The sequence below is a fragment of the Plectropomus leopardus genome, chromosome 14, assembly GCF_026936395.1.
Source record: "Plectropomus leopardus strain MGB_pleo_1.0 chromosome 14, ASM2693639v1, whole genome shotgun sequence".
Classification (NCBI taxonomy): domain Eukaryota; kingdom Metazoa; phylum Chordata; class Actinopteri; order Perciformes; family Serranidae; genus Plectropomus; species Plectropomus leopardus.
In genome coordinates, this window is record NC_142189.1 from 10,348,766 (window position 1) to 10,367,715 (window position 18,950).

Here is an 18,950-nt window from a genome sequence, read left to right on the forward strand (position 1 = left end):
AGGTGGCGGCTTACCCACGAGGCACCAGATTGAAAATCGTATCCAGGTGATGGCGGACAGTTTAAGCATGAGGTAGATGTTAACCAGCATGGCCGAAGCAGGTACAAAGGGAACGCAGGGCGCCATGTAGGGCAGCCGCTTAGGGTTCTCTGGCTGCTGGAGGATGATGATGATGAGCAGGGCAAGGAAGATAATGAAGAAGATTAAAAGCAGCAAAGCCCACCAGCGACCCTCCCCAATACTGCTCGCTCCTGGAAAGAAAGAGAAAATAAGACGGATTCAATTAATTTTATGGTTAGGCAAAACTGTTAATTCCTGTCTGAATTTGTTCATGTGCTCTCACCAAAAATGATGAAGGAGCAGAAAGCAAAGATGGAAATGAAGAGGAGCAGCACACACACAGTCACAGTTTTCCCTGTGGCTGCAGTTGGCCGGTCCATCTTTCCTGGGAGGCCCAATCTGATCCTCAAGGTGTAGTAGCGCGGCCCGATGAGCTTCTTCAATCGCCGAGACATCCCGCCTTCTGTCTCTTCTGCTTCGATGCCAGTGGTCATATCCACGGTGCCATAGTTTGGGTGGCTGGCAGTGTAGGCATTTTTATCTGGTTTGCCTATCAGCATCTCGTTGTCACCGAGCGACGGCAGGTTTTTGGCTCCGCAGGTGTTAGTGGTCGGACCTCCGAACTCATCTGCTTCGCTAGTTGGTGAGCAGGCGTCTTTCTCGCACTCAGCCAGAACGCCTTCCTTTCTCTTGTTGTTCTGCTCCTCAGAGAGGAAGTTCACAAAGCCGTGGATGTCGCCCTCAGGTTGGTAACGCAACAGGAGTACGCACAGGCTCACCTACAGACCAGGAAGGGGAACAATTTGTTTTTCTAAAAGCAGAGAGAACCCATCGTCACAAACTAGAGGACCAAACATCTCCCCCTCTGTTCCTGAGTTATGATGTTATGGCCAGCAAATAATTGTGATGTCACAATGAAGCTGACCTTTGAACTTTTGGATATATAATGTTATAATATTTGACATGTGTTTGAAATTTTGTCATAATTAGCATACGAATTCTTAACATATAGCCAAAAACATTTTTTGATGATGTCATCGTGAGATTGTCAGATGACCACCAAATTTTAAATTCATCAGTTCAGTCCAAAGTTTGTGCCAAATTTGAGAAAATTCCCCAAGGGCCTTCTTGAGATATCTTGTTCATGAGAATGAAGAAAAAAATGACAACTCAGTTCTTCAAATATTCAGCTGGTGATGATTAAACTAATTGCCAGATGCAACATTAATTGCATTTTTGAATGACAACTCAATTAAAGCAAGCATGATGTTCACTGTGATAAAGCACAAACCTCAAAACTTTATCATCACAGCATTTTCAAATCTTATCTTTCTACTTCATCCTTGACTCAAAGTGCACGTTTACGGAAAATTTGAAGAAATTCCCTCAAGATGTTCTTGAGATATTTCAGCTATGAGAATGAGACAGATGCAAGGCCACAGTGACCTTTGAGCACCAAAATGTATTCAGTTCATTGTTGAGTCAAAGTGGACGTTTGTGCCAAAATCAAAGAAATTTCCTCAAGGCGTTCTTGAGATACCATGTTTAAAAGAATGAGAAGGACAAGCAAACAACTTGAAAACATGAATGCTTCCGGCCTTGGCTGTTGCCGAAGCAGAGGCATAAAAAAGTCCTTTTCTTCTCGCATTCACATGGTTTTGGGGTCTTATGCATGTTAAATTTTTCACAATGTGGTTTATTTATTTGGTTTAGCTTTAATTATACGGTAGTAACCAAGCAATATGAAGCATTTCATTAGTTCTGATTGGATATCAGCATTTCATTCATGCATCAGTACAAGTGGCTCATTGATTACTCCGTTGTTCAGCTACCAGCTAAGACCTGCTGTTTATGTCTGCAGCTATAGCATCATTCTGTATGATTCATGTGTTTCTGGGATTAGTTTTCCCAGTAAAATCCCTGTGGCTTTGCACAATAATTGAGAGCTCCTTCAAAGAGCAGAGCCTTTTTGCCAAATCTGACTCACAGTGTGCCAAGGAATTGAATTATATTTTGTTGCAAATGTAAGTGTTTCTGAAAAAAATCTCTGTAATACATCCAGTGAGTCAGCCGCACCCGGCTAATCCCCATATGGTCTATATGGATGCCTCCGCCATCATTATCCACTCACCAGGGTGTAGGCCAGCAGGGTTCCTATGGACATCATCTCTATGAGGTCTCTGAGGCTGACCAGGAGGGACAACAGGGCAGCCAGGAAGCCTGACACCACGCAGGCAACAGCAGGGGTCTCTGTGTAGGAAGACACGTTGGCCAGGAACCTATACACACACGCACGCACGCACGCACGCACGCACGCACACACACGGTAATTAGTTAACTGGGACCCAGTTGCATATGTCATTTAGAGTGACATAAAAATAAACGATCACTGAACAAATATATGGACTGACTTGAACAGCAGGCCGTCCCCCGCCATGGCGTAGATGACTCTGGGCATGGGGAACAGAGATCCCAGGAGGGATACAGTGAGTCCCGCTATGGAGCCCACCGCCACAATATACTTTGCGAACATACACCCGTGCAAGGCAAACATCTCCATGAGCGGGGCGTCTGCGTCAATCTCACTATACGGCACCATCAGAGTCAGGATCACAGAAACCTGGACAGAAGAGGGTCGAATACAAACAGAAAGGTTAGTGAAGAGTTCAATGCTATGATCCTACAATATGGAGAAGAGCTAGTCAGCAATGTGCTCTTTCAAAAACTGGCAACTGGCATCAGTAACAAAGGGAAGTGAATCGTTCAACTGTGTTTTGGTTTTTTTTTTTAAACAGAAAAAAAGCCAGAAAAGTAAAGGCTGGTGAAGATCATGTGATGTGACTGAAAGCTCAAGAACAGCTACTGAATGTACCTTGTTAAGACATTGCTTCCAAGATCAGAAATGACCTCTGAACTGCAGCTTTTCATCTTTTAAACACTGATTAGAAGTGTGCAAAACTGAGCAAACGCCATCTGCTGATGAAGATTATAACATATAAAAGCTCCAGAGCAGCCACTAAATGAAACTTGTTGTTGGTGGAGGCAGTTTTCTCAACCTAATCAGAATAACCTGCCGGATGCTTGCATCCTAGTTTTACACAGCTAGCATGATCAGCCCGTCCATCGCATCACATGCAAAACGTCCATTCGCCATGCTTCTCCTTCACTGTGTGTGTGTGCATGTCTACGAATGTGCACGATTTTGATCCTCGCGTCTGACGTGTGAAATCATGCAGGGCCATCTGTCACAGATACGGTGCTGCAAAAGAGGGGGATTTGAATGAGCAGATTGCAGAAGGAGAGAGGATCATAAAAACGACCAACTATCACAGAGAGCAAGACAGAGGACAGAGACATAATATTCCTGCGAATAGGCTGGTGGCCTTTAACCCTTTGTCCATTCTCGGCATAGGCTGGTTGACACTGTGCATGAACCAGTCAAAGGGGACTGTACTAATCTAGAGGGATTCCTACGGCAAATCCTGGTTTAACATATTTGTTTGAGAGAGCAAAGCTGATCCCAAACTGCATCCTACAGTGCCCAATTTAGCTCGCCGTTAGCTAATTTTCAGCTTGCGTATTCATGTGACTCCCTACCGTGAATGAGGGTTTCCCAAAAGCACCATCCAGACATCTCTGTTTAGTTAATATGCATTAAGGGACAATACAGATTTTTTAAGTGGGGTTTTGTGAGGTATTTATCCATAGTCACTGTCCCAGCAGCAGTTGACCAGCAGCTCTTACAGTGTTCAGCAAGCTAAAACTACTGTTTTAAGGGGAAAATTGAATTTTAAAACTTTACAGTGTTCGTAGCACCAGGAGAGGTTTTTGTAAATCAATCAATAAATCAATCTGTGGAGTGAAGCTATGGAACAGTTTTAATGTGGAGCTAAAACAATGTCCAAACACAAACCAGTTTAAAATACTGTATGAACATGATTTTCACAGGGATGAAGAGGGGGTTTGACAATCACCGGGGTTATTGATGATTTATTTGTGTACTTAATATTTATTTTTGTCGAGTTTATCTCTTTTTTGTGAAAATAATAATGCATATGTGTAGACGTTGGTGTATGCATATATGTTTTGTTAATTAGAGTACAGGTTTAAATTCATTGGGAAGCTGGTTAATTAAAATGACTTATTGAGAAGGGATGGGCTTAAATAAGTTTGTACTTACTCCTTTTTGAATATGTAAACTCACGTGTTTGACAATTTCTTTTGCTTTATGTTTTTCATTGTCTGTAAATATTACTTTTTTGTCTGCTTGTTTGTATAATCATATCTCTATTTTCTTTTTTACATGTTTGAAATAACATCAAAATCAAATTGAATCAAGCATCCCATACAAACCCACCTCAAAAGAATCCAGACTATCCTAATGTTAGGGAAATTTAATATGGAAACACAGTCAGGCGAACGCTGACGGAAGAACCCAACTAATTTGGACTATTTTGGGTGAAGCTACAGTCTCTCATTGCCACCCGAGAAAAGATGTGACATGCAATGTGCTTAATGATTTAAGTGATTCTGGACCCAAAACTGTGGAAGCTTGAGGTTCCTGATGGGAGCAAACAAGCTATTCCAAGATGCCTGCAAAGTGACACAGATGAGAGAAAGCATGAGATTAAGCGCAGCTCAGAAAATAGACTTTGCAGCACAAGAGTAGGATTATTTGGAGAAATATGCTGCAGATGTGACTAGGAGGCACAGACAGAGAGGGACGAGGTATTCAAAGAGAAGTAGTTGAGTTTTGAAGTTGATGCAATCTGTGGCCCCAGGCAATGTTGAAAAAAATTCTTCCTCCTGATAGGCTGCTGTTACACGGTACCCATAGCAACAACCATCCAGCACAAACGTGTCAAAGTGAGGAATCTGGAATGCTGCACGAGCTGAATACGTAAAATTGGAGATGAGACACACGCACACAGTAGGAGCGCAGGGGGGAAACATCTTGGTGTTTGATCTTTCTGGCAGACACTTCTCAAAATTTGGGGTAACACATTCTGTGTACTTGCAGGTATGTTTATAGGAACTCAAAGGTGATGCTCAAGGCAACCCGTGCAGATGAATGATGATAAATATGCAAGCAGATTTAGATCTTCAACCCTTTGAAACCTAAGCAAATTTGTTTGATTTCTTTAAAAAACATTGGGAAAAGATAATGAGCAACTTCACAAGACATGGCTCAAAAAATGAGCAAGAAATGAGAAAAAAAAATCACAATAAATAACCAGAAAATATGCAAAACAATTAAAGGAAAAAACAAAAACAACAAACAAAAACATTCCTTGAAAAAGTAATGAAAATTACAAAATAATAAAATGTGAACTGTCGTCTTTGTCTTGTTCACAAATAACTGTTAAAATTTAATTACTTCTGTTTCAAAACGTTAAACTATGGGGGTGTATGAATTACAAACTGTGATTGCTGCCTGCTGTCTTCCTACAATCAATGTGAGTGTTTTCATCCGTGACATAAAGTTGTGTTTTCTAACACTGGAGTCAGTGAGCCAACTCATTATCTCACCTCATTACCACGCTGTGCATGCCAAAAAACACTCAAACCAGCCATGAAAACTGTGTTCAGTTGTGTAGTGATACTTTTGTACGAAAGGATTAAGTGTTTTGCATCCCTGTGCCAAACTTTAACCACTGAAATGCTAACAAAGGGAAGCATTTATTGTTTGTGCACAGAGTGTTCCTGTGGCCTTCGAGGTAACTCACAGAGACGTAGGCAGTGAGGCAGGTGATGAGTGAGGCAGTGATGGCGTAGGGGATGGAGGTGTTGGGACTCTTGGCCTCCTCTCCTGTTGTAGCAATGATGTCAAACCCGATGAAGGCATAGAAACAGGTGGCTGCACCCTGCATCACCTGGAACAGAACAGGAGCAGATAAATAGTAGCTTACATAAAGAGCAGAGGCACATGAGGTCTTAATTAACCTTTCTTCATTGTGACTCAGTATGTGGCCATGCGTACCCCCGACCAGCCGAAGGGCAGGAATCTCCCCTCGTCCCAGTTTTCTCCGTTGACGAAGAACAGCCCGGCGATCATCATGAACACCCACACGATGAGGTTGATGACATTCAGCACGTTGTTGAAGCCCACAGAGTTCTTCACTCCCAAAGCGACTATCACCGTCACCAGCAACGCTATCAGCAGCGCCAGCAGGTCCGGGTACGACTGCTCCCCTTTACCTAAATGATAGGGTTAGGATTAACACACACACACACACACACACACACACACACACACACAGACACACAGACACACAGACACACACACACAGATGTTATAGTTGTAAAAATTACACCTGTGAAACCCAAGCACCTCTGTGGTCGTGTCTGATGCAGATTTGCTAGCAAAAAAACAGCTTAGTGATTTTTATTATTGATTCATAAAAAATGTGAAAAATATTCCTCTTAATTTCCCAGATAAAAAGTAATTATACTTTGTATTTTTGATTATCTGTAAATGTTTACTTTTACTCCAGTACATTTTCCACTCAGCATTTTAGTTACTGACTACAAAATACAGAAGGAAGGAAGGCAGGAAGGAAGAATGGAGGAATGGGGGAGAAGGTGCAATGTAAACCTCATTTTAAAGGTGGTGTATGTTATGAAGAAATAAACTTCATAAATCTCAAAATTCTGACCACTTACTTTAATTAAAAGCATTTACTTGTACTTTTACTTTCAATACTTATGTACTAAATTTACTTTAAATACTTGAGTACAGTAAATATCAGACATTTTAAGACTTTTACTGAAGTTATATTCTAATAGGTAACTAACTTCTACCAAAGTCATTTTCTGGTAAGATATCTGTACTTTTACTCAAGTTTGGCATTCAGTACTTCATCCACACCTGCTTCTGCTTAACATCCACCCAGTTTAATATGCAATGTAACAAAGTATGTAGTAGAGGGTCCCTGGTCCTTCTCTCTTTCAGTTAAGGGGTCCATGCCCTGGAAAGACCCCTGCACTAATGCACTTCACTGAATGCACAGTAAAACAATATTCATATTACTTTTAAGTCAACTAAACCATGCACGTGTTACCCATGAACTCCATCTTTATAAATACACACAGGTGGTCACACAGAAAGTAATGAGACATATTTTGAGCTAAATTCCACATTTTCCCTTTGTTGTGGAGAAACAGACGTTTATCTCCAGCAGGAAAAGGAAAACATTTAACTTTCCATTAATGTGTGGAACAGCTGGCCACACTGCTTATCATGTGACCACTACCAACGCTTTGACAGTGTCCAACAGGAAGAGGCTGTCAGGGCGGTGTCACCCAGATAGACACAGCTGGCACACACATCAGCTATAGTATTACACCAGATTAGCAGGCATTCCCCTCATGGTACCGTTGATGACCTGGAAAACTGTGTGGCATGAATCATTTAGAAATCCAAGATGCGGCTGACGCTGTTACTTTCCATAATGATGTGATTTCCAAGCGAAACATCATTTGGATGCTCCCCCGGAAAAAAATCTGATATGAGTTGGATGATTTCCCAGATGCTACTTTCATTTTTTTTTTATCAGGATTTCAAATATGTACCGTAATTCAGATTCAGCAGTGCACTGAGCCAGTGTTACACAAACTCCCCTGTGGTGATATAGGCGACATTGTGCCCCTGCTACATGCTGAAAGGGCAATTTATGACAATGAGGACAAGCATTACTACAAGAATACTGAATGACAGCAAAGATAGAGTTTATTGAATCTGCTTCTTTGGGTCAACAGATTGGCACAGCCGTCATTCAGTCCAGGAGAACTCAGGTTCAAACCACTACAGTAATAAGTGTGTTATCCACAAGAGCTGCTTCTGTCCCTTTTGTGGAAGGTGTGGAGTAAAAGGGATCAGTTCTCTCTGGAGGTCAGGTGGGTGAAAGTCTGTTTATAGTTCTTAAAGCAATCATTACTATACAGTTAGCTCCCAGTAGCTAATAGTTGATAAAGTGGAGATAGAGAGTAGATAAAAAAAAACAAGTAAAAGGTTCCGAATATCATTCTGATGTGATAAAACAAAACATAAAATGTGAAAATAAGGTGTCCCTTGTAAATAAAAGCACTTTATATTAGCTATTAACTGTTGTCCATATATTGTATATATTGTGTTTATTATGTATTAGTCATTTCCAATGAGGTCTTTTCCAGCAGGAAACACAACAGAAAAATGTACTATTTATATTTTAAAGTGCTGTTTTCTAAGCTACAGTTGGTACATTTTATAAGAAAATAACTTTGTGTTATATTTACTTAAGCCATCTCTATATACTGAAAGAAGTACGGATGGAATTTGCTAGAATCAGCAGCAACCAATCGGAGCTGAGGAGTTTAATGCAGCTGTCAGTCATGAGATATGGTGACAATAATGAGTTTGTCAATGTAACTTTTTCTCCCTGATAGCTATAAAGTGCTAAAATAATTCTTTGACTTGCTGATATCTAATGATTTAGCAAGCTAGATGCGCTTGTCAGTGCTTCAGCCCTCAGTTACATATTGTGGCGCCATTTGTTTTCCCCGTGGTGGGCGTGGTTTTGAGAGAATGATGCAATGTGCTCCGTCTTTATATGGCAATACAGAAGGCAGATGAGTATGATTGTTTCTGTTTTTTTCTTTTAGATTATCTGTCTCTCATAGTGGTGTGTATATATAAAGACAGTTTCAGCAAGTATGAAAAAAGATATATTTATGAAAGTTACCAACTGTAGCTTTTACCTAAATTTCATATTGATCCAAATCCTGAGACTAAAACTTCCAATGAAATACTTGGATGATAAAACTTGGTTTCAAAATCAGAAGCTCGAGCCAAATCTTAATTTTTCATTTTTTAGTAAAACAGCTAACCCTACTCACCCAAACCATTGAGCGTCCCGATGTGTGAAATCATAAAGTTGCTGATGCTGTGATTGGCCAGCGAGTCTGCCATGCTGCTGAGAGCCGACGCCCCTGCTGCCGTGCCGATCAGATACTCCAAAATCAAGTTCCAGCCGATGAAAAACGCCACACACTCGCCCACGGTCACATAGCTGTAGGTGTAGGCTGAACCTGTAGTCTTAGGCACCCGCACGCCAAACTCTGCATAACACACTCCTGTGGGAGGGAGAGGAGACACAGACACACATTCACACACACACACACGTATCAGTGGTATGACTGCATTATCATCCAAGTGAAAGTCCGAGTTAAAGGTATTGATAGGAACATTAAGGTAGTACTAAAATATCCCCTGAGTGCTTTTTATATTACAGCTTTGACCGTATTATGTCTTTGCCCTTGTTCTATATGCATAGTTATTAAAAGGCTCTTCATATAAATCATATCTGTGTAATAGGGGTAAAAATGACAGTAACCTTTGTACCGTGGCCTATAGTGTGTTAAAGTCTGTATGTTTATGTGTGTAAGTGTGGAAAATTGCCACAAACTCATGCCTTTTCTCCAGTCTTACCTGACAGTATGGAGGCCACAGCGGCGATAATAAAGGACACAATGACCCCCGGTCCTGCCATCTCCTTGGCAACCAGCCCCGAGACCACATACATCCCTGTCCCAACACAGCTGCCCACGCCCAGCGACACCAGGTCCACTGTCGATAAGACCCGGGCCAGTCTGGTCCCATGTGCACCGGTGCCCGACATGGCCGAGTCCAACATGGACTCCACAGGTTTGGTCCTGAGGACACGGGACGTGAAGGTGTTCCACGTCGAGCCCCATTGTACCCTCCGAGGGTCTAGCTTCCCTGCCAGACCGCTCATACTGACAGCTAAAGGTCAAGGGTCACAGTCAAAGGGAAGAATTTAATGAGGAAGAGTGGAAAGTTCACTTTTTGATGCTTTCGCTTTTTTTTTTTTTACTGTTTTTTTGTGAAAATGTACAACAGTTTGGAAGAAGAGTCGCTCCAAAAGATTCAACAGATCAGATGTTGTGTTGCTGCCTGTGCCTCCGTTTTCTGCAACTGTTCTTCCCGGATCAGTGGAATGCCATCTTAGTTTTTCCCCACATGGCGAGAGAGAACGTTATCTGAAAAACACAGGTGGGATCATTTATTTTTGCAGCATTTCACAGCACATTGTTTTATACTATCATTGTGACAAAATGCTTATTTTCACACACACTTACACACACCAGCCCGACGTTGGAGGTGCATTACACATTTGTCCACAAATGAAGCGTCCCTGAATGAGGAAGCAGCTAATTAGCAGTCCTCTCCCTGTAGCCCTGTTGCTATAGTAGCCAAGCTCATTAGTGACGACAGTGGACGCTCAATCTTTTTTTTTGTTTGTTAGGGGGAGTGGGAGCAATGTGTGTCATCATATGTCGAACTCAAACCAAACTGTAAGTGTCTGAGCACACTCTGACAGATTTAAAAGGGCTGTAAGGATTTCATTCAGTTCTGAAAAACTGCTTGGTGGCACAGTGTGATGAACTGACATAATTCACTCACAGAGGCCTTGTTGAAAGTATTTTATAGTTTAATATAACTGCTTGGTATGGCAATTTGAGTGTGAAGTACAAAAACAAGCTTTCTACAGTTGTCAGTGTTGCAGGGAAGGTGGTTGGCAAGCCGCAACAGCAACTCTGTGAGATATTTAACAGAGCAGTAGTTAGGAAGGCCAGACAGATATTGGTGGATGCCTCACACCCCTTAAATTCAGGGTCTGAATTGCTTCTATCCGGCCACCAATTCAGGGCCCTGAGGGCGAGCTGGAGCGATGAGCGCTGGACTGGATACCAAAACAGAGAAGCTCAGACCACACTCCACAATATCTTTACACAGAAAACAGTGTTTTGTTGCTATATTAGTGTTCTGAATGTCACATACAGTGACTTTAATGCATCAGTAACAATAATAACATAACTCACAGGGGCCATTTATCTGCATAATAAGCAATTGTCTGATAGTTTAGGAATATTATGCTGATAATACTAATGTACCCATACTTGAATGCAAGACTCATATTGTAGGTACAATGCAAAAAGCCACTAAAATGTTTCTCCATATTGAAAACATATGTCCACATCTCATATTATTATTATTGTAGCGTATAATGCGCGAGACAAAATGTCTAATATGTGGGCTGTACATGGAGCTACATATCAATCTGGAGAACAAGCTGTAGAAAAAACACAAAATTGCACATTGCACAAGATCATTATGAGCCTGCATTCATGATTTATTTGTTCGGAGTTTTTAGATTGTTTTTATTTAAGTTTTGGTTTTGTAGTTCAGCATTTTTATTGCCATTCATATTTCACATTTTGATTAGCACTAGGGCACTTTAATTGTTTTATCTTTTATCTTCTATCGTTTTATCCCGTATGTTGCCTGGGGTGTCTGAAAACTGTGTTAATGGATGCCTTGCACTTTACACAAACCAAATCCACCTACGGCTACAAATAAAGTAACCTGAACCTGAACCTCGATCAGAGCAATCAGTGTGCCAATTAAATTCTGAAGATTTTTTGTGCAAAGTAATTGTAACATTGGAGTATTATGTTTTAACAATGAAAGAACACATTGAAACTGCAGAGGCCTTGTTACACCTCTGTATGGCTTTTCAACAGCGTCTCTGATGTCATATGAGTAACTGCTTTTGAAAGGAGAGCTATTATAGTCCTCAACAGTAGCTCGGTCCACCTCTCTCTCATCTCTCTCAACAGCAGTGAACGAACACTCACCATTCATCCACTTTGAACAACAAGCGCAAGTTACTGAACAAACACACACTTATATACGGCACACTCACATAGCCTCTCAGCTATAATATGAGCCACTCAAACGATGGCTGCAATTATCCGGCTGTTTAACCGGAGTACGCCGGGCCTGCTATTGTTGCTGCACTTAGTGGGAGTATGTGCAGAGGTAGAAAAAGCTCAAAAGGTGATTTAATTTGTGGGTGACAGTGAGGTGGGGCAGGGGCTATTAACCCATCACAAGGCCAGTGACTCACAGGTATTCTGATGTAATGAAATCATATTTCACAATGTACTTGCAGAGGGGAAATTGTGGAAGACGTGACAGGTGAAGCCATGTCAGTGAGCAAGCATATATGACACCAGAGCCCTAGGCTGCGGTCAAATAGTCCTTTTTTCTTCAGAAGGTTACTTACTAAGTGAAATGACCCCAAGAAGCCATGAAAAGAGCTGTTTGAATTTCTAAATGCTAAAGAAAGGAGCTTCAATGACTCCTTAATGATCTCCTTAAGCATAAACACTGGACGATCATGGATGTATTAAGAAAACCTGGATACAGCATGGAGGTGGGGCCCCATTCATTCCTGCGAGAGCTGCTCATTAGTGCATGAAGCAAAAAAACACTCTATTTCCGCAGTATGGAAGTATGAGGCCCACAGAGCATGAGCACTTCACTAGCTTTTATGACGATCAAATAATTTTAATTGCCACTCTTGTAGACATTTCAAATGTTATCGACCTGGATGGTTTAAATCTTGATGGTGAAATTAGTCATTTTGGAGAGGTTCTACAAAAATGTACTCATTGGTTTACAGATATTTCTTTCCCAATGTAAGTCAATGGCAAAAAGTCTTTCTGGCCACAGTGGCATCACCTAACGAACCCAGACGGTGTAATTCCACTTTTGGCCACTATGCTAAATTTCTTCAAAGCCTGGCACACTTCCTGGGGACTTGTGGACAATCTTTTATGATGTCCAGATGGTTTCAGCTAAACATATTTGAAACTTAAGAATGATGACGTACAAAAATAGCTTTGTGGGCCTAACAAGTTATGACTATCTTGCATAAATTTAACCATTATTTTAATATAATAATTTTGGGATCCATGTAGACGAATATTAGTTGACAGGAGGGTGAGTGACCATCCGTAATTTATAACCACCTTGGTTCACTTGTTTGACTGGTGGCCTATATTTTCTTTCTTTTTTTTTTTAATTTCCACTCTAACCTTATCACAAGTTTTTGTGATAATGATTTTTCACCAGAGATTTTTCTGACTATTTCACCGCAGCCCGAGACTCGGCTCACCAAAACAGAATGCAGCCATCATTAGTGGTTTGACTCCGCCTGTGCTTTTCCTGCTTTGATAAGTCAAATTTCTGTTGTGAAAAGGGTCTATTGCAGATTACTTTTTCAAATGAAAAAACATCAGTGTGCTCCCACATAATATCAGATAATGACTTTCATAAAGAAGACCAGTTAGCTTAACAGCCAGTTATGTTTCATATTGCAATTCAATGGACTGAAAATACGAGTGCATGGCTTCACACATTCATTAGTTCATAAATCGAGGCCCATTTCATTCATTGAATTGAAGTGTGAAATTCTGAATCAAAATTTAATTTAATTTGGATATTCCCAAAGATTCTCACCTGTACTCGAGAGTGTGCTTCTGTTTAATTTAGCAGCATAATCTTATCAGGGTGTTTGAACATTATTCTCAAAGGAAGTTAAATCATGCAGTGTTTTTTTAGTTAGTTTCTCCTATGAGTAACAATAGTGGTTAGATAAACTGATTAATGGAATCGAACTTTGATCCTTTTGTTGGGATTTGTCAGTAAGTGCGTGTATGTAAGAGAGTGTGTGGAATAGCCAATAGACCTTCAGATCTTTAATTGGAGGCGCTGATACCTCTGCACGTATCCCATCACACTCTGCAAAACTTTGAAACGGAGGCAGCTTGGGACAAAATAGGCTCCATCTGCGGCTGTTGTGTTTATTGAGTACTAGACACGTGTGCGCACAGCTTTTCATTATTCCATATCACAAATCAAATCAAGCAAGCAGCTTGCTTTTCGGAACATCTGTGACGTTTTAATATTCTCCAGCAGTTTAACTGACAGTGACCACCACCTGCCCTGTGCTGCGTGCAAGCTATTTGAACAGTCGTAGATCAACAAGAGCGAACGGCACAAAGCATTGTGGCAGCAGGTGTTCCATCTGCTCTGTGTTAGTAAACTGACATCACTTTACTATCGGTTCTCCCTCAGATAAAGGTTAGTCTAAGAGCATTTCACTTTTGCAGAACTGAGGTGTATGTAACAAAGCTGACTAAGTTTTGATTACACATTTATATGTAAACAAAAAATATAAACAGCAGTACAGTTATTATCTGTCCTGTGATCTGAAAAGTGGACTACTTCAGTTACTGAATGAAATTTGTCACTGCACTGTAAAATTTGACAAGATGATTTTACTTGCCTTGAAAAATTATATCAGCAGTAAAGTTTACTTAAAAGTTAGTTACATTTTACTAACTTAAATATGAGAAGTTTAATTAAATCAATCATGTTTTTTAATAACTGCAATAAACCAAGTTTACTGTGATATATATATATATATATATATATATATATATATATATATATATATCACAGTAAGATTCATCTGTTTTAAAATTTTACAGTGTGTGTGTAATTGTATTCAGATCATCATCCAGATGAAAGTATACATTCTTTATTTTCTATTTCTAATATTGAAGCATAAGAGTTGTGCAGCCTTGCAGGGCATGCGGTACACTCTGTGTGCTCTCTATATTAATGTGGCTGGTGCAGATGACCTTTTAATTAGACTGTGACATTTAAGCCATAAAATGCACTTTGCTCTTTTGCCAGGAGTTAGATTAGCAGATCAATACCACTATGGAGCTGGAGCCAGAAGGGAAGTAGCTGAACTTAGCATAACGACTGGAAACAAGAGGGAAGCAGCAGGCCTGGCTATAGGGCTGTGCCCGACTCAGTATTCCAGTATTCCACAACTCGTTCCTTTATTTTCATATAGCGTTCGAGAGTTTGAACTGGCTTCAGCAGAATGCTTATTTTCAAGTTAGCCTTCTAAACAAATGTGTGTTAACTGTGTTGTCTCAGAGCCTGACACAGCAAAGCCTTTCTTTCTCTGAGCAGCTACCATGGTCTCACTCTGACTCTGGGTCTGGGTCCACAGCTTCCTGTACCAGAGGGTGGCAATGAAAGCTAAGAGTGCTTACTCTGCAGCTAAATCACTGGTACATAAACTTCCTCAGAGGTACTCTGCACACTGACTGACAGAAAAAAAACCCCAAAATGACTACTCGACTTGAAAATTTTCAGTCGACTAACGATTCAAATCCTCAACTTTCAGTACCGTCTGGCTCTGTCCAAAGTTTTTGCATCTTTGCTTTTATTTATCCCTTCTCCATCAACATGGAGTTTGTTCTGTTTTGGTTCCCTGCACCTAATTTGAACCACATTTAAACCAAAAGATAAATTGAATATTGATTAAAAAAAATAGCAAAAAATGTATTCTATATTGTATAGGTTAGAAAAAAGAGGATGGAGAATGCAGCGATAAAGAGTTAACAGATAAATCATCTGAAAAAAAAGTGCAGTAGTCTCATTAATAGTTAATTCATGCTAGTTTTTGGATTTTAAAAAATCTGTAATAACAGAACAAAAGTTTGAAGGTAATCAAAGCCATCTGCTATCTTGCTACTACTGTTTACTTCTGTTGTGCATTGTGCAACACCCTTCGTTGATGACTCATCCTTGATTACAATGGTTCCATTAAAAACTGGTGAAAACAAAGGCTGGTTCGCTAGCATGAACCAAAGTTTCAAAAGTCGGGAAAAGAACCAGTTCAAGAATTTGATGGAAAAGTTGAGGTTTCCAGGTAACCAGTGCAGATGGTTGCAGGTGCTTGCAGTTTCTCCCTTCTTTGAGGGGTGCTAAGCTAAGCTAATCACCTCCACACATAGCACAGAGACATGAGATTGGTATTCATCTAATTATCTCACTCTCCACAAGAAAGCAAGTGTTTCCCAAAAAGTCAAACTGTTTCTTTAAGCTTGACCTTTTGCTTGTTGCAGCAGACTAACAATGTACTTTCACTGCCTGAGATGGATGCCCTCTGATCAGTATAGTCCAATAAATGCCAGATCACTAAACTCAGCTGTGGAAAAAGAAGAAAACTCCAAATGAAACCAGACAATAAGTCTGGGAGGTATCCTGGTATTACGGTATACCAGGACAGAAATCCTGAAGGTATGCTTTTCAATATCGTCATAAATAAAGGCACTCCTCTTTCTATTAAACTCATTGTATGTAGTGCACAGCTCACACCAGCAGAGTCAGTCTCCGGTCTTCACAGGTGGGACAGGCAGCTGAGCTGAAAGACACCACAACACCTAGTGGTGGAGGGATAAGTTACAGGACTGAAAAACTGTAAACAGCCAGCGGCCAGCAACAGCAGAGAGAGACCATGGGGCATAACGGCATGTTTTTATATATCTAACTTGGTGGATTAAGGATTTATTTCAACCAAACCAGAGCTGGTCATTACCGGAACAGTGGACTTCCTAACCAGATTACTTTCGAGAGTAGTCAAGATGGTAACAGTACAATTAATCCTTGACAGAAAGTTAAATTCAAAGGGTATACAATTTTATTTCTCAGTTTAATAAGCACAAGAAGTGTGAGAATTTTACTTTTCATTTTGTCATTTTGTGGGTTTCTATTGTGTTTGTACCTGCCATTGAGGGGGTTGTTAGTGCCTTATACCATTATATACTACTATATACTATATACTATATACTATATACTATACTAATACTCATTTCACAAAGGTATGAAGGCATGAAAAATTAGATACCGCCCAAGCCTACCACACAAACGTATTTCAGTGTTAGAGATTCATTACATCACACACAGTGTATGCAGGGCCAGGTGGCACTTTTTTAATGGCAACATCTGCAAAGTGCACAGTGCTGTTCTTCTGAGCCTTTATAATGGGCACACACTAAAGTGCCAGTGGCGATGTTAGCTTCTGAATTATTTAATTGAGTGCGGGCGACGGCAATAAATTTTATATTTAAACATCGAGCCATGGAATTACTCATATTGCTCGTGCCATTCCATTACAAGAATAAGAACCATTGAAAATATATATGTGAACAAAGCAGCAGGAAGAGAGAAAAACACACGGCAAAACAAAGCAAAGCTGCAAGCAAGCGAGAGATTTGGAAAATAACTGTCATCTCCCAGTGTGTGAGCAACACACTGCTGTCATATTTACAGCAGCCCAGTTTCACGCAGACATGCAGTGTAATAGAATTTCCAACAAGACCTTTCTTCAATATCATAGCACTAAACAATACCCATTATCTGCTCTGCCGGAGTGCCGCCGTTTAAAGATCAATAGTTGAATCCCTGTCATCATAATCATCACCACCACCTCTATAGCAACTTAGCATTAGTGTTTCCTCTCCAGATAAGAGAGCTGTCAGAACATCCATCCTCCTTGTCTAATCAGCCATGACTAAGCCGGTCTCAGTGTCCGCCCCTGCCTGCGTCTGAATTGCTGGATGAATAACCTGATTGAGCTCTCATTGCCTTTACAGTAAGAGCTGCATTGGTTTAATAAGGCTAAGAGCCCTTCTGATGCACTTGAAACTAACCTGGCAACAGGCTTACGTCGCCCCTGCCCCTATAAAAATCCAAACCTGGCAAGCAGCCCTGGCCCACGCTCTCGTGGCCCACAGACAGAACGGGAAGCAGCCGACTCATCTTCATTAGGTAGAATACCTGAGTCACGGAAATGTGTCTTACCTCGTAAATTTGTTTTTGTCTTTTTTTTCCAGTCTTTGTTTTTTGTGCTATTTAGCAAACATTAACATAAGACACAAGCTAGGAGCTTGTAGAAAATTACGCCTGCTTATAATCAGCATGTTAGCGCCATCATTGAAAGTATGTTAGCTGACCATGTTGTATGTTTGTCTGGCAAAATAGAACAAAAGGAAGACCGAGGACAATGTTACATAATCAGCCTAGTATATTATATGCATTATCTCTGTCATCTGTCTCTCACTCTTCCATCTCCATCTCTGTTTCTCTATTGCCTGTCTCTCTCTCATCTGTCCATTGTCTGTCTCTCTCTCTGTATCATCTCTTTCTCTCTGTCTCATCTCTATCATCTCTCTCTATCCTGTTTCTCTCCCCCTCTATTGTCTCGCCTCTATTTTCTCTTTGTCTCTATTGTTTCTGTCTGTATTTCTGTCTCTTATCTCTGTCTCTCTATTGTCTCTGTCTCAATATTGTCGGTCTTTTTTCTATCGCCTCTTTCTCTCTCTATCGTCTCTGTCTACTCTTTTCCTGTCTGTCTTTTGTCTCTATCTATCGTCTCTGACTTTCTCTATTGTATCTGTCTCCTCTTTTTTTCCTCTTTCTTTCTTCGGTTTCTTGCTCAATTGTCTGTCTTGCGTTTCTGTCTCTATCGTCACTGTCTCTCTCTATTGTCTGTCTCTGTATATATTGTCTGTCTTTTGTCTCTGTCTATCCAATGTCTCTGTCTCTCTCTATTGACTCTGTCTCCTCTTTTTTCTCTTTCTATCGTCTCAGTCTCTTGCTTCATTGCCGGTCTTGCATCTCTGTCTCTCTATCTATCGTGTGTTTATCCAATATTTCTCTGTCTTTCATTTCTGTCTCTTTCTATTGTCTGTCTTTGTCTGTTTTCTGTCGTTTGTCTATATCTCTCTATTAATTGTCTGTCTTGTTTCTGTCTTTCCATCGTCCTTGTCTCTTTCTGTCGTCTCTGTATCTCCTCTTGTCTATCTTTTGTCTCTACCTTTCTCTTTTGTCTGTTTTCCCAGTTCACGGACAGATATATAGAGATGGACAAGCAGAGGGACAGATAGAGACAGCACTTGTGAAAAAGGAAAAGTGAATGTGCATAATTCATGTCTGTGCACAGCTCGACTTCAGTGCCTCTCAGCGTAAAGATTTATGAGTCCAGCCTCTACAGAGCATTACACAGCAGGCTAAGAGCACCACGCAGGCTACAGTTTAATATATTAAACAGAATGATGCACTGCTATCAATTAATATGACTAATAGCATATCCATGCTCACTCAATCATATCCAATT

The 18,950-nt window shown here is 40.5% G+C and overlaps 1 protein-coding gene across 3 annotated transcripts in view; it reads right to left on the bottom strand.

Annotated features, from left to right (window-relative positions):
- Window positions 1-18,950, bottom strand: part of slc7a14a (solute carrier family 7 member 14a) — a 73,804-nt gene that overhangs the window by 7,921 nt on the left and 46,933 nt on the right. For all 3 annotated transcript variants that reach the window (XM_088087403.1, XM_042500688.2, XM_088087404.1), the window contains exons 2-9: window positions 9,527-10,098; window positions 8,935-9,171; window positions 6,041-6,258; window positions 5,787-5,933; window positions 2,472-2,680; window positions 2,192-2,339; window positions 344-839; window positions 15-251 (exon numbers count right to left, since the gene is read on the bottom strand). In XM_088087403.1, the coding sequence (XP_087943529.1) occupies window positions 15-251; window positions 344-839; window positions 2,192-2,339; window positions 2,472-2,680; window positions 5,787-5,933; window positions 6,041-6,258; window positions 8,935-9,171; window positions 9,527-9,833 (1,999 nt within the window). In that variant the 5' untranslated portion in view covers window positions 9,834-10,098. The remainder of the gene's footprint in view (window positions 1-14; window positions 252-343; window positions 840-2,191; window positions 2,340-2,471; window positions 2,681-5,786; window positions 5,934-6,040; window positions 6,259-8,934; window positions 9,172-9,526; window positions 10,099-18,950) is intronic.